The sequence below is a fragment of the Miscanthus floridulus genome, chromosome 17, assembly GCF_019320115.1.
Source record: "Miscanthus floridulus cultivar M001 chromosome 17, ASM1932011v1, whole genome shotgun sequence".
Lineage (NCBI taxonomy): Eukaryota > Viridiplantae > Streptophyta > Magnoliopsida > Poales > Poaceae > Miscanthus > Miscanthus floridulus.
In genome coordinates, this window is record NC_089596.1 from 108,575,775 (window position 1) to 108,590,759 (window position 14,985).

Sequence of the window (14,985 nt, forward strand, 5' to 3'; positions counted from 1 at the left end):
TAAACTAAGAATCTTATAGATTAAACTTTTTCTTAACTTTGATAATTGTTGACAGATGCATACTACATTCAACAACAACAAAGCCTTTAAGTCCCAAACAAGTTGGGTAGGCTAGAGTTGAAACCCAGCAAAAGCAATCAAGGTTCAGGCACATGACTAGCTATTTTCCAAGCACTCTTATCTAAGGCTAAGTCTTTGGGTATATTCCATCCTTTCAAGTCTCCTTTTATTGCCTCTACCCAAGTCAACTTCGGTCTTCCTCTGCCTCTCTTCACGTTACTATCCTGGCTTAGGATTTCGCTATGCACCGGTGCCTCTGGAGGTCTCCGTTGGACATATCCAAACCATCTCAACCGGTGTTGGACAAGCTTTTCTTCAATTGGTGCTACCCCTAATCTATCACGTATATCATCATTCCGAACTCGATCCCTTCTCGTATGACTGCAAATCCAATGCAACATACGCATTTCTGCGACACTTATCTATTGAACATGTTGTCTTTTCATAGGCCAACATTCTGCACCATACAACATAGCAGGTCTAATCATCGTCCTATAAAACTTGCCTTTTAGCTTTTGTGGTACCCTTTTGTCACATAGGACACCAGATGCTTGGCGCCACTTCATCCACCCTACTTTGATTCTATGGCTAACATCTTCATCAATATCCCTATCTCTCTGTATCATTGATCCTAAATATCAAAATGTATCCTTCCTTTTGATATTTAGGATCAATGCTACAGAGAGATAGGGATATTAATAAAGATGCATACTACATTCACCATGAAAAATACGTTCAAAATATGTAATTACCTTTCTTTAAAAATGGCATCGTTGTAGAGATTGTTGTTGGTTGAACTTTCACCTTTAGACTGTGTTGATGTCATAAATGCAATGTATTTTGAATTGAACGATAGCATGAGTTTCACCTTATATGAATTTTTGAACTGTTGAACTCACCTTCCACCTAACTAGCTATGGAGCCTTCCTACAACTTGTGTCTGTGTCACCTCTGACTCCCCTCTAGGTCAGTTTATCATTTCCATGTTACTTAACTATGCTCTCCACCATCGCATCAGTCCCCTCCCTAGACCCTAATTTGCTAGTGGGGGAGTAATCTGATGATCAAAGCATAAAATGGATGAAGGAGTCAGGAAAATGGGTGCTCTAGTAACAACACGGCGGTAGGAGGGGGAGGGAGAGGGAGAGGAGAGGCAACGGTAGGAGGGACTATAATGACTCGGTATCAAAGAATGGGAACAAACATATATGCATTTAAAAAGTAGCATAATATATACCTAATAATAAAGAGGCAAAATTTATGTCATACTTTTTTTTCTACCGTACTTTTTTTTTCTGGCCTCCTCTGAATTTCTTTTCCAGTCCGGTTTCCATCCGTATTTTTATGGTTGCTCACCTATGTTCCGTCTTGCGCTCTATCACTCACTGCTTTCGGTCCACCCACCATGGCCCATTCACTAGCCTGGACGCTCTCTTCGTCTCCTAGTACTCTTCTCCAATCCGCGTGATGACGGTGCTGGTATAGGGCGTGCGGCGGCGAGCGTGGGAAGTAGGCATCGGAAATCTACGTGCCCGGCACACCATGGACGCCAGTAGGGCACTGGTGGAGGCATCCTACCGCATCCTCAGCGATGAGATGGACAGGCTCAGGGAGGACGCAGAGGTCATAGTGCTCGAAAGCAGGGTTAGGGCCGTCATCAGCGATGACATGGCGGCGGGGATGGACGGCGTCTGGAGCGTGGCCGGATGTTCCTTGCAGGGCGACCACATGCAGCTCCTGGATGTGGCTGGGGTCCTACATTGCGCCTGAGGCCGCCATCGTTGTGCACGATGCCACCGCGTGCCTCCATGGCTGGGCGAGCCACCTCAACTTCCCAAACAAAGCCGCCTAATACGCTACGGCAGACATGCCCCACCGCTATCGCTGCACTCCATGCAACGCGTCGGTGTTGGCACGGACGCCGACGCGCAGGCCACTCTCATGTCGGTGCGTGAGTGTGGTCCGTGATGCGACCGTGGTGTCCCGCCGGGGGATTAACGTTCTGGTTATAATAGGGACACCCATATGCACACCTGGTTGGGGATAACTTAGGACCCTCCTCAACTCCGATCAGGTCACTGCCAGTAGGGATTGGCCCGAGATCGGGCGCCTCTGTTGAGTGGTTTGGGGAAAAGGATGACAAAAACAATAGAAGAGAAGGAAGGGTTCCAGGTAGAAAAGCGCAAGAGTGAAAGAAAAGGTGGAAGGATCTATATGGAATTTGAGAAACGCAGAGATTCCTGATGTAAAAGTGCAGCCCACGATGGATTTACTACTGGGCTGCAATCCAGGAGGTGTTGCATGTTGTTGTACAGAAAACACCCTCAACTAAGCATATGTTTCGTTTCCTAATTACATATCACATATTTAGTGATGGTTTACAAAATTCATATTCACATAGTTTGACGACGAGAAGCTCGACACCGTAAAAGAACTATTTTTAGCTACAATAATTTAAATGACATTGCTACTGTAAGAACTTTGCTTCAGCCCGTCCAAACTAAAAGCTGTGCAACGGTGCTTTTCGTAACACTTGCACAGTATGACGACAAGATTCAGGTTTTAGGAAAAATAATTTTTTTCTCAAATATTAAATTTGTGCCATATTTTGTTTTTGAAATATATTAGAGTTGTGTGACATATAGAAAAATTATGATCCCACTGTTTAGTTAATATATTAATTTTGTTATATCTTTTTCTAGTGAGACACGGGTATTTTTCCTATCATAGCTAAAGCACAACAATGTAGTGGAAAATAATGTGCATATAATTACTACTATTGTTTAGAAGACTCTTTCTTATACTCACTCCGCCACAAATGAAATCAACTTTTTAAAATATCTTAAGTTGAACTATTTAGGATTTGATCATATTTATAGAAAAATATACTGTGACACGTGGTTGCAGATGGTACAGAAACACCTACTATGAATTTGACCTATAGTAATCAACGGTGGTAGGTAAAGGACGAAGGAAGCTTATCATATGAGTTGAATAAGTCTATTGGCCTACAAATACTATTGTTTTTCTTTCTCCCGTTGCAACGCACAGGCATCTTTGCTAGTATTAATAGTATTCCATGCGTACAATTTTTCTTTCTCGAGTTTCTCCAAATCAAAATTTGGAATTAGTTTTGACCTAACATTTATGCCTTACTCTTGTTAAAACTAAATCATATAAAGGCAAAAGAAAAAATGTTATAAATTATTTATTCGTCATAACTCATAAATCATTCTCATCACAAAAATATGGTACATTAAACTTACTTTTTATATATAAAAATATATTCAATTAGAACAATCTTTTCTGATTTTTTACACAATAAACAAACAGTTGACTACTTTGGAAGTAACATAGGCAAGATATTTTGTAGGCGAGATTAAAAATCTATAGTGACAAATGCATATGTTTTCATTAGTCAATGAGGCACGATGGCACACCATCCAAATGGCTTAGTCTCAACCCGTTTTTGCATCATCATATCTACAATTATATCTCTAGGCTAGAGTTATTTACTCATGACTCAAATTTGTTTTATTTCAACTTTGTAAAGAAGTTTTTCCCTTTTTATACTTCTTATTGTATCTCGTACTTATCATTATCTATAGTATTTTAAACAAGAAAAGGAGAGGGGAGGGGTGGGGTGGGGTTTGGCATGAAACATTGGTTAGACATTGTTTGTTTATAAATAGATACCCTGTGCTTCTAATCCTTCGTGAGATACCTAAAGTACTTCGGTCCTAGTAACTTCCAAAGCTCATGGATGAAAGAACGAAGTTATGCCCTATTAATGGGCTCAGTGTCATCGTTGTTGACCAAGATAAACATCATGCTAATTCTGCAAGGACCATGCTTTGTCAAGTCAATTTTCAAGGTAAGTTCCTTCCATTCTGATTTGGAAATGTACAATCCATGGAAGAAAATCCCTAATAAGAAAATAATGTTATATGCCTCTTTCTACATGTGCGAAACATAGCTTTCTAACATAAATGATTTGGCATATAGCAATGTATACTTGTGAAGTTCCTAAATTTGTTTTCATTCTAAACTATTTTTGGATAGAAGTTTCCTTCCACATACAGCGTAAACCTTTTTTCTCTCTTTTTCAGCAACAGCATATACAAGTCCAATAGAAGCACTTCATTTTCTCGAGGGTCATGCACAAGAGGTTGATGTCGCTTTTGTAGCATTGCATATGGAAGAGATACATGGTTTTCAGTTCCTTGACATCGTTAGAGAGGCTCATAAAGATATTCAAGTGATTAGTAAGTGCCAATTTCATTCCTAACTGTATATCCAATTCTTTCTAATGTGTGTATTCCCATTTATTTCTTTGATATGCTTGTTATTCTCTATTTCTTTGGATGAACCTAGTAACATGTCCTAAATTTGAACCAGTGATGTCAAAGGAGGCCACACTAGATACAATGAGAAGATGTGTTGAGCTTGGTGCACGGTTTCTAGTGAACAAGCCTGTTGATGCCAACACCATACATAACATCTGGCAACATCTTGACATAAAAAATCCAGGGATGGACAATATTGTGCATTTATTACAAGGTTCAAACCAATGCAAGTTACTAATATTTCTACTTTATAAGTTGATAGAAAATTAATTGTTGCAACTTCATCGGAATCAAAAGCATACATATTTAAACCACTAGCAATGTTTTACCATATTAGTAGTATTATATTAGTACATTTAAAAGAAGAAAAAGATACAAACATAAAAATAGTTAACCTTTCCCGTTACATTTGGACAACACCACCTGGTAAAATTAAAGGAAGTGGTGTGGTTTGGATTAGTGGGTATACAATGGTTTTGATATACAATTGATATGCGACATTTTGTATACGTGTATAGGTAATGAAGAAACACAAGGAGCAAGTCACCAGAAACATAATAATACTAATAAAACAAAGAAAGGTTATATTTGCTGGACTCCATATCTGCATGGGAAGTTCCTACGTGCACTTGAAATACTTAGAGAAGGTAACAAATTTCTTACTTGTAACATGTCCCTTTATTTCTTTGCATAGAAAGTTCTATTTAGATTAATTTGGATGGTTCCAAACTCTTTGGTCTTATATTTCAGGTGCTTGTGCTAGAAACATAGAGATTATCATGAACATCAATCGTGTTAATCGCAAACATATTGCTTCTCACATGCAGGTATGCCTATAGCAAGTATATTAAGAAAATGAAAAGGTTCAAATATATTACTCCCTCCAAGTTTGGGCAATGTCTAGATAACCTCCTAAACTAATGTTTGGTTTTGTTTACTCCCCTCAACTATTTTGGTTGGTCAAGTTTAACCCATAACAAGATTTGTCTTTTTTTAATTTCTCTACGCACAAGTTCAATTTTAATTTCAAACTTTTGTGTCGTCATAGAGGACATCATATTTTATGTTGAAAAATACATTATGAAATTTTCATCACTATGTTTCATATACTTTTGTATTTCTAGTGTTTTTTATTAAATGTCATAACCTATCAAAATAATGATGAAAATTTATGATGTATCTTTCTAATATAAATTATGATTTCCACTATCACCTAAAAATTTGAAATTAAAACTTAAACTGTATGTATGGAAACAAAAAAAAAAGATCAATCTTGTTAAGTGGTAAATTGGACCAACTGACATAGTTGGAGGGAGTAAAATGAATGAAATGTAAGTTTATGGGGTTATATGGACATTGGCCAAATTTTATGGGAGTAATTTGAACTTTTTCCATAAAAATGCCTTCACATTTATCATTGTAATAAAAACAAATACACGCCTGCTAATTCCAACCTGAATATAGTTCCATTGACAATCTTAGACATAGTGATTTTCCACATGAGTTTCTTGTTTCAGGAGCTACTAATCTAATTGTGAAATTGATCTTTCCATCAGAAATATCGAAAACGCATGGAATCAGGGAAACGAAAGAATGTACTGTTGGATGCAACAAAGTGCATAAAGCGAAGCTCAACATTCAAATCTACAAAGAGTTGTCGAAAAGGCCCTAACACATCCCTTATCAGTCTAGACATTCAACAAGTGGGAATAACAACTGTGAGTCTGTAATGTAGCAACATAACTTTTTGTTATATTAACCAAAAGATGCATGTGATTGTATTTTTTCTCATGAGATGATCTAATCTTGTAATATTTGGAAGCTTTGTAAGCACTCCTTTTCACTACCATGTAGGATCAAGACATGTTGGATGAACAAGCAAGAAGCTTATATGTGAGCAGCGCGTACACCGCAATGCAAAGATCCATTCAACTTGGTATCATGTATGATGAGTCCCAACATGTTGATGTTTTGTCTAGTGATGAAGCAGCTAAATATGCGATTCTTATCACTGAAGATGAAGCTGCACTACACCACAACACCTGACGCTAAAAGTGAATATAATGACATACGATCTGTCGCTAAAAAGCTATAGCATAGACTTGTGCAGATGAAATCCTATCGCTAAAAAACTTTAGCGACAGATAGTACTTTTAGCGATAGATAGTTTGTTGCCCTGGATATTTATAGCGACACACAGCCCGCTGCTATTCTTTAGCGACAGATAATCAGTTACCAAGCATTTACCGACAGATCATCCATTACTCCATGTATTTATAGCGACAGACTGTTCAACAGGATAATATAAATATACCAAAAAAATAAATATGATTTTTAGCACATATCAAACCGATATACAAACTTTAATATATTGCCCATGTCACATGAAGATACACAAACACATATATCACATGTAGATCAATACATATAACATCAGTTTGTCTTGTATATCACATCCAGCAAAGTCAAGCCACCAAAAGAATTACATGAATTCACATCCAACAAGCAATACTAGTACTTTGTGTTTCACATACTAAGGTTTGTGCACACAATCATTTCTAAGAACTCAAAAAACAAAAGGAATGACTTGCCAAAACTAGAGCACATCCATCAGGTTATGTGGAGAATCATTTTCCAGAAACTCATGCCAAAGGCTAGTGCCCAACACTTCCTGAAAATATAACAACCATGTAGTCAGCAAGTGTAGACAAGTTACGTAAAACCGATGAGTTTTATCATCTAAATAGAAGAAACTTTCAACAAGGTAATGCTCATTTGGCTAGTCCAATCTATTTTTCTAATAACAGTAGGTCAGATACAGGACAGCTTGGTCCGCATTCAAATGGATCAATCAGGACCAGATCAAGGTTACAGTTAACTTGTAGTTAAGTATGCATGTGTTAGGCTATCTCCAACAATAACACCCAAAATACAAGACCCATTCATCCTTTGGGTAGCGCTACAGGCAAAAGGTTCAATACCTATTCAGCATTTTCTCCAACAACAAGATTCAAAATAGAATCCTTTCTGCAAATGGATTTCCAGGAGAGAGGATGCTCATATTTGGGTTATGCCTCTCAGGCAACTCAAAATAGGTCTCCTATATAGGTACTCTGTTGGAGGCTGACTTTAAGTCTCTTGCTACATATTTTAGGTTTGGGTGCCTATATGGATTCCCTGTTGGAGACAGTCTTAGTCGCTGCGAAATTCAAATATCAAATCCAATACTAGCATTTTGACTCAAAAAATCCAATACTAGCATTACAATAATAATACAATTTCACATTCAGATGTGCAGAGCAAGCAGAACCAACCCCGGCACATGCACCAATCATCGGAGTAAACTAATGTTCTAGCCGTGAACAGCTATCCATCTATCTATCAATAATTGGCTACTTGCCTAGACCTTGTGAGCTTTCTTCAAAAATTATAAGTTGGACTGCTATCTCACTACTACAAATATCCACTTGTATAACGAAAATCTTAATGACGAATTAGAAACCATCATAAAAAATTATTTTTTATGACAAAAATTTCAGTTTCATCATAGATCATTGGTGAAGATCCTTGAACCCCTTTATCTATGACGAAATCATGTATCATCATAAAAAAACATCACAGAACAACATAGGTTTTCGACACACATCACTCGCACGACTGTTCCTGCTCATCTGTTACTATCTTATTCAGAACTGTGATGAATAGGGCTTCATCATTGAACTAACTACTAATCCATGATGAACAATATTCGATCTATAATCATGGTGCTTCGTCATATATCTCCACAAGGTACTTTCTCCATCCGACGTGTATCTATGGGACCTGCAGTTACTCATACATGATGCCTACAATTCATCATAAAAGTCTCCGCTCGATCCTTTCTCCATGTGACATGTACTTGTGGGACCCTTCTCCATCCAACCTGTGGCACCCAACGGCTTATGTGTCACGTGTACCTATGGGGCCTTTCTCCATCTCCATCCGACCTATGGAACCCGACGGCTTGCGTGTCACTTGTGCTTATGGACCCTTCTCCATCTGACTTATAGGACCCAATGGCACCTTTCTCCATCCCCATCTGACCTATGGGACCCGACGGCTTGTGTGTCACATGTCCGACTTGTGGGACCCGATGTCTCCATCTAACCTGTGGGACCCGATGGCTTGCATGTCACATGTCTGACTTGTGGGACCTGATGGCACCTTTCTCCATCTCCATCCAACCTATGGGACCCAATGGCTTGCGTGTCACTTGTTGCCGCCAGGGTTTAATAAATTCAAACTAAAAAACCCCATGGGAGCTAGGAGTCAAACCCAGGACCCAGAGCAAGGACCACCTTCACCATTGCGCTAGACTCCAGGTTTGTGTTCACATGTCTTTGGAGTAGTATATGTTCTCTGTGTGGATAGGTTGACTTATATATTGGATATATCCCCTTCAAGTGGAAACAAATATATGCCCGTTGGACTTGCGGTGGCGGCGGTGGCCACAGAGGATCCCCAGTGAGCTATGGTGGCTCAGGCATCCTTTTAGAGGCTAGGCAGCGAGTCTTCCCGGTAGAGCGCAGCGACATTGGCGTCCATGTTCGTCGTGTGTCACGGTAGAGGCGATAGATCTAATCCGTAGGTCTCTGTTCTTTCCTTTTCCTGTTCACTTCACTATTTTGGTGCTTGCTTAAACATGAGGTATACAAGAAACATTGTAGCGTTTCAGATCTGGTCAGGCCAATGATGATAAAAAGAACTAGGAGGTGGCACTGGTTGGTTTTCTTTGGCACGCGTCACATGCATATCAGTCTAGGCAAACAAACAGGGTCTTCCCTTCTGCCTTAAACTATTTTTTCTATCCAGTGCTTGCTTGATTCTACATTTCTATTTCATATGCTCTAGTGCCACTAGTGAGTCCTTATGGTATTTTGAACTTCTAACATATCTGAGGCCACATTTCTATGCCAATGATGTCTACATTGATGAGGACATGACACCCATAAATATGACCATGTTTGGTGCATGGTATGGAGGGTAGGAGGCCAGCAAGGGTGTCCAAGTCAAGAAGGAGGCCCAAGGCTAATTCGGTTCGAGTCCCCGAGGTGGAGGCCCAAAGCAACTCAAGTTTGAGTCTGCCTTGGCCTATAGGACCAGTCTGCCTTAAACTGGTCACCCAGGACGCATCCGGACTCTGTTTTCGATGATCCATGTATGGTTGGAAAGCTAATTTGATAAGGAAGCCAATGCAAGTGGTCTCATGTCAAAAGCCCTTCGGAATCAATGGGAATCTCAGTGTCTAGAATCTGCCAGGGTGCTGCGACACAGTCTTTTGGTCCGTTGGACCGTGTATCGTGTTTGGGCCCATTAAGGGGCACGTCCAAGGGGGTGACGCCCAAGACTCTATAAATAGCAGCCATCGCTCTCCTTAGAGTTTGGGTTTTGTTTAGTTCTTGATTTCCATGTGAAATAGACATCGTTTTGCTGCAACTGTGCCGCCAAGGTTGCTTGCTGTGGACCAGGGCCCTAGTTCAAGATGACATGCTAGAAACTTGGAAACATGGTCATGTTCCTTCTCACAATTATTTTAGTTCCCTTTGTCTTCGCAACCCCATTCTTCTTTGTGTTGTGCAGGATCAGTTTTAAGCACAATCGACGTCGATGACGGCTTTTCATCAAGAAGGGGAGGATGATGAGGACAAGACACCCATGCATATGACCATGTTTGGTGCATGGTATGGAGGGGTAGGAGGTCAGCAAGGGTGTCCAAGTCAAGAAGGAGGCCTAAGGCTAATTCGGTTCGAGTCCCCAAGGTGGAGGCCCAAAGCAACTCAAGTTCGAGTCTGCCTTGGCCTCCAGGACCAGTCTACCTTAAACTGGTCACCTAGGAGGCATCTGGACTCTATTTTCAACGATCCACATATGGTTGGAAAGCTAATTTGATAACGAAGCTAATGCAAGTGGTCTCACATCAAAAGCCCTTTAGAATCAACAGGAATCGTCGAAATAATTTAGCATCCAGAATCTGTCAGGGTGCTGCGACACCGTCTTTTGGTCTGTTAGACCGTGTATCATGTTTGGGCCCATTAGGGGCGCGTCCAGGGGGTGATGCCCAAGACTCTATAAATAGCAGTCGTTGCTCTCTTTAGGGTTTGGGTTTTATTTAGTTCTTGATTTCCTCGTGAAACAGACATCGTTTTGCTGCAACTGTGCCGCCAAGGCTGCTTGCTGTGGACCAGGGCCCCAGTTCTTGATCTTGTTCGCCTGTGGCGATTAGTCCTTTCGAATAAAGACTTGAACTCCTTCTCATTATCATAAGCCTCATATTTATTTGCAATTTTAGAATTGCATTCATCCCATTCTTGCTTGTGTTCTCGATTCGCTTGCAGGAAAGCCTTCTCGGCGAGGTCAATCGCGTTCACATGGTTGACAACCAATGGAGCAGTGGTGTAATGGTTATGGAGGTTTGAATCAGCCTTGGTTTGAAGCCTAGATCATGAACGTCGAGTCTCCACCAATCGATGCTATCATACCTTTCGGTGTTGGATGTATTACGATGCAGCTCATATGTTTGCTTTCAGTGTCTTCTTGTTGACAACCAAGTTATCCATTTGGTTCCAAACAAGATGAAGGCATCAAAAGCAATTCAATGCATTGTGTCCATAATTCACATGACTGAGGCCACTAATATCTAAGCTGCACATGCACTACTACGCTCACACCTTTCATGGCCACGTCGTAACCCCTATTGCAGTCCTATTTTGGCCTCGGCAGTAAGCTATCGGTAGTGATAGTCATAGCCATCGCCATTGTTATCTAAGACCGACTCGGATGTTTGCTACATCATCATTTTGGCTTATCATCTATCCATGATAAGATCCTTACTTCCGTTGCATTGGACCATGGCTCAACTGTGTGGTTATGCACTAACACCGCCGCATGGCTTATGATCCGTCTGTGATCAGATCCTTATTCCATCACATTGAGGCTCGACCCACCTATGTAGGTGTACACTAACACCGCCATGTTGGCTTATGATCTGTCCATGATCACTCCTTGTTTCTATCGTATTAGAGCACAACCCGCCTGTGTTAAGGCAAACATCACCGTCGCTTCAACGAATGAACCACCTGGTCATAGGGCATCATCACCGTCATGTTATAGTATGATCCGCCCATGATGATCCTTTAATTGGTGTTGGGTTACTAAACAATTCAGTAATGATATACTATTGACCCTAGCCACATCAAACGAATAGCGGCAATGATGACAAAACAACCAACGGCCCATACATTCGACGGTGGCATAATTGCTTCTAGTTTTCACAATGTATTTACTAATTTAGCTAGGCTTTAATAACTTATTGAACGCACACCATACAGATATAATCATTACACATCATTCATCATGTCCACAATGAAGAGTACTTGTTATAATAACAATGCTCAACATTAACATAACAACTGGGTCAACTGATGAATTAACACAAGCAGTACATAGATAGCATAATAAAGGTTATGCTCCCTACAGACTTATTGTTGGTATTTCTTCACGCAAACAGAAAGAATCCACAAACGCACGGAATTACCATTGTAGCCTTCACCCGAAAGTATTCAGGGTATCACATTTTTCACAAGGAACGGAGGTACTTCTTCTAACTAGTTCATCCAAGGACAACACAAGGGTAAAGTTGGAAAGGGTAGAGATGGATTCCTATGGCTTTTGGGTCTAAGGACAGATAAACTTTACTTTTACTTGCTTACTTTGGGCACCGGTGAACACTGGTATGCCAAGCGTTGTTGGCCTATGGCTCTACGTCATACCCGAACATGGGGGACTACAAGGGACGGACAGGGCTGTCATCACTTACCGCCTACCCCTCAACCATTGGACATGAGGAAAATGAAGGTAGCCTCTAGCCTAGACACCACGTCTACGCTATCGACTACTACTCTAGCATTCACGAAAGGTTATCTGTCTTTATCAGGGCCCTCTACTAGAGTATCCACCACGGGGACGGATGATGATCCCGCAAACAAGTAAAAGTATAGCTTAACTATTCAAAGACTTTGAACCACAAGAATCATGAATACTCACTTAGCAGGAAAACTCGTTGAGGCACAAGTATCCATTGAGGTACAAAGCGGGGAGACATCGACAAGCCTAGCTCTTCCCCGAACTCTTCCCTCACATCTCTCCCAAACCAACTCTACTAGCTAGCTAGGGCTTAGGCTCTTTGGAATGATGCTCTAGTGGTGTAGCTATTGTTCCTTTGTGTGTTGTTCAAATGAGGAGGAGGGAGCCTTTTATAGGTGGAGAGGAGGGGGTATTTGGAAGATGCTTCATCTCCACATGGAAGGCACCGAACCGACCTCCAAGTACATTGAACCTAGGCAACACCACCATACCAATGTTGGCCAAGGCGGTAAGCATAAACTGACCAAGCCTCGGGCCAAACGGGGCTAGTGGGGGTGCACCATGACTAGGCTAGATCAAGCCCATCTTTGGTGGGTGAACTTCTATGATCTTTTTTATTTGGCCCATGGTGGGGTTCTACATAGATAAGGTGGTTTGGTTAGAATTTGGCCATGTTCTCCATCCCTTCGGGCCCTGATTCTACTGGTAAGTGGGCTATCTCCCCTTGGGCTCATGTTGGATGTTTATAAAGTTGCATTTCTTGTATACTTTTAGGCTCTTTTCCTATGTAATCCTGACATGTCCTCCTACAAATGAATAATCACCAAAACTTATGGAATTTATTAGTTATAAGTCCTAATTCTAAGTTTGGTGTTCTTTTTAGTAGGTTTTATATAAATGTTGGTGGTAAAAATTATGAGTTAAGGACCACCAACACTTACGTAAGGTAGATGTGCTTCGCTCCTTCCGATGGCACTCCTTGATCAGCTTGGCAGCCAATGCATGATGGAACCCCTCTTCTTCCTCCCATAGCCATTGCAGGAAAATTGTTCAAAAGCATGGAGACTCCAAAACCTACACAATGCAAAGCAACAGAAATAATAATTAATAATATTCAACGTATCATTGGTTTAGTTATCAAGCCACAATTGGACCATATATAGACTCTAAACAACTCCCTACCTAAACAAAGACATGTCCTAACAACAAAAAATAGCATATGCACCTTTACTGCTCTGCTAATGACTCCATGAATAAGGGAACGTAAGGAAGATAGTGAGGTCTATTGATACATAGACTCTAGATAGGTCTAGGACAGCAGATGACCCATGTAGGGAGGACATGAACTTTTCTGAGGTTCATGTCATAAGCAAGCAGTGTTATGTCCTCCCCATCAAGGAAAATCAAATTCCATTCAAGGTGAACTTCAATCACTCTGTACTTCGCATCAACCTCGTAACCAAATTCAATATTGTTCTGTCTAAATATCTCTAGCATGGTCGCCATATGCTTCAATGTCCATCTATTACTACCATAGTCTTCAAGGATCCAAATTGAAAGCTGAGTCATAGTGTAAATATTAGCAATACATAAACACAACTAACCCTAGGCTTCATGGATGGAGATTGCATCACCATGTGGCTTCTGTATTTTTGTCCATGTCTTTCCGTGCATATCAACAGCAACGATATGGGAGAACTTGAGCTAGTGCATAAAACCATTAAGAAACACACTTCTCGCATATGAGGATACTATAATACCATCACTCCATTTAGATTCTTTAAAGATCCAAGCTGCACTCTTAGATGAGTAGATGCTCACACCTACGGACTCACCCTCCCTCATCTTCCCATATTCAAACACATGGAAGTGCGAGGAGACTATCAGATCAAACCCCAAGTGAGCCTCACCACAAGAACGAAGGTTATTCGACAGTAGCAACCATTTGTTAGTCATCAGATTGCAAACAACATAGCGACACCCAAAACACCAGCAAAGGATGAGGCCGCTGTAGCAATCTAAGATGACGACACTATGAATGGGGAAGGGCAAGAAGGACAAGGAGGGGTGTTCACTAGTGACACTGGCGAAGTGGTGTTTGCCTTTCCAGGTGCGATAGATGAATCTGGCAATAATCTAGGGCAGCTCCTTTCGGTACTCGACGTCTGAGATGAGGTGGTTCTAGGAGCGGTAGACACACTTGCAGCTGCACAAGGAGCGAGCGGTGAGGTGGTGGAGGATGAGAACCAAGACATGGTCTGTTAGGATGCCCACTCCCTTCATCTTGTTGGGGACCTCCTCCATCTTGACAAGGATCTACTGGAGCGACAGACACACACTAATCAGATGGAAGCTTGCTTCCTACTTACATGAGTGAAGAGGGGAATAAAAATCCAAGAAACATGGATAAGGTAAGTACGAAAGCATTACCCTTGCAATTGGATCTTGTAGCAGTGAGCTTGAGCGGGCAGGGCAGTGAGTACCACCTTGGTCACCGGTGGATCTGTGCGGGGCGGTGAGGCATACCGGCGCCGCGGCATGGAGCACTAGATTGTCAGTAATAAAAGGTAGTGATGGGGAATAGTAGCACAAAGGAGAAGGTAGATAGGGTGGGGAAGTGGTCTTTGTAAGCTAAAGTCGGGGCCATGGCAATGCAAATTTGAGCAAAATTTCATAA

At 41.1% G+C, this 14,985-nt stretch overlaps 1 protein-coding gene across 1 annotated transcript; it reads left to right on the forward strand.

Moving 5' to 3' along the window:
• Positions 1–3,819: 3,819 nt before the first annotated feature.
• Positions 3,820–6,452, forward strand: LOC136516168 (two-component response regulator ORR29-like). Its single transcript, XM_066509541.1, has 5 exons — positions 3,820–3,934; positions 4,170–4,325; positions 4,925–5,053; positions 5,157–5,233; positions 6,261–6,452. Exons 1-5 carry the CDS (start codon positions 3,820–3,822, stop codon positions 6,450–6,452), a joined length of 669 nt encoding a protein of 222 aa, XP_066365638.1.
• The last annotated feature ends 8,533 nt before the right edge of the window (positions 6,453–14,985 follow it).

What these genes read in the sequence shown, in the direction of transcription:
- LOC136516168 (XM_066509541.1), top strand. Translation starts at nt 3,820, where the DNA reads ATGGATGAAAGAACGAAGTTATGCCCTATTAATGGGCTCAGTGTCATC. An exon ending in TAAAGATATTCAAGTGATTA is followed by an intron (nt 4,326 to 4,924) that starts GTAAGTGCCAAT and finishes ATACGTGTATAG; the next exon opens with GTAATGAAGAAACACAAGGA. An exon ending in ATATTGCTTCTCACATGCAG is followed by an intron (nt 5,234 to 6,260) that starts GTATGCCTATAG and finishes ACTACCATGTAG; the next exon opens with GATCAAGACATGTTGGATGA.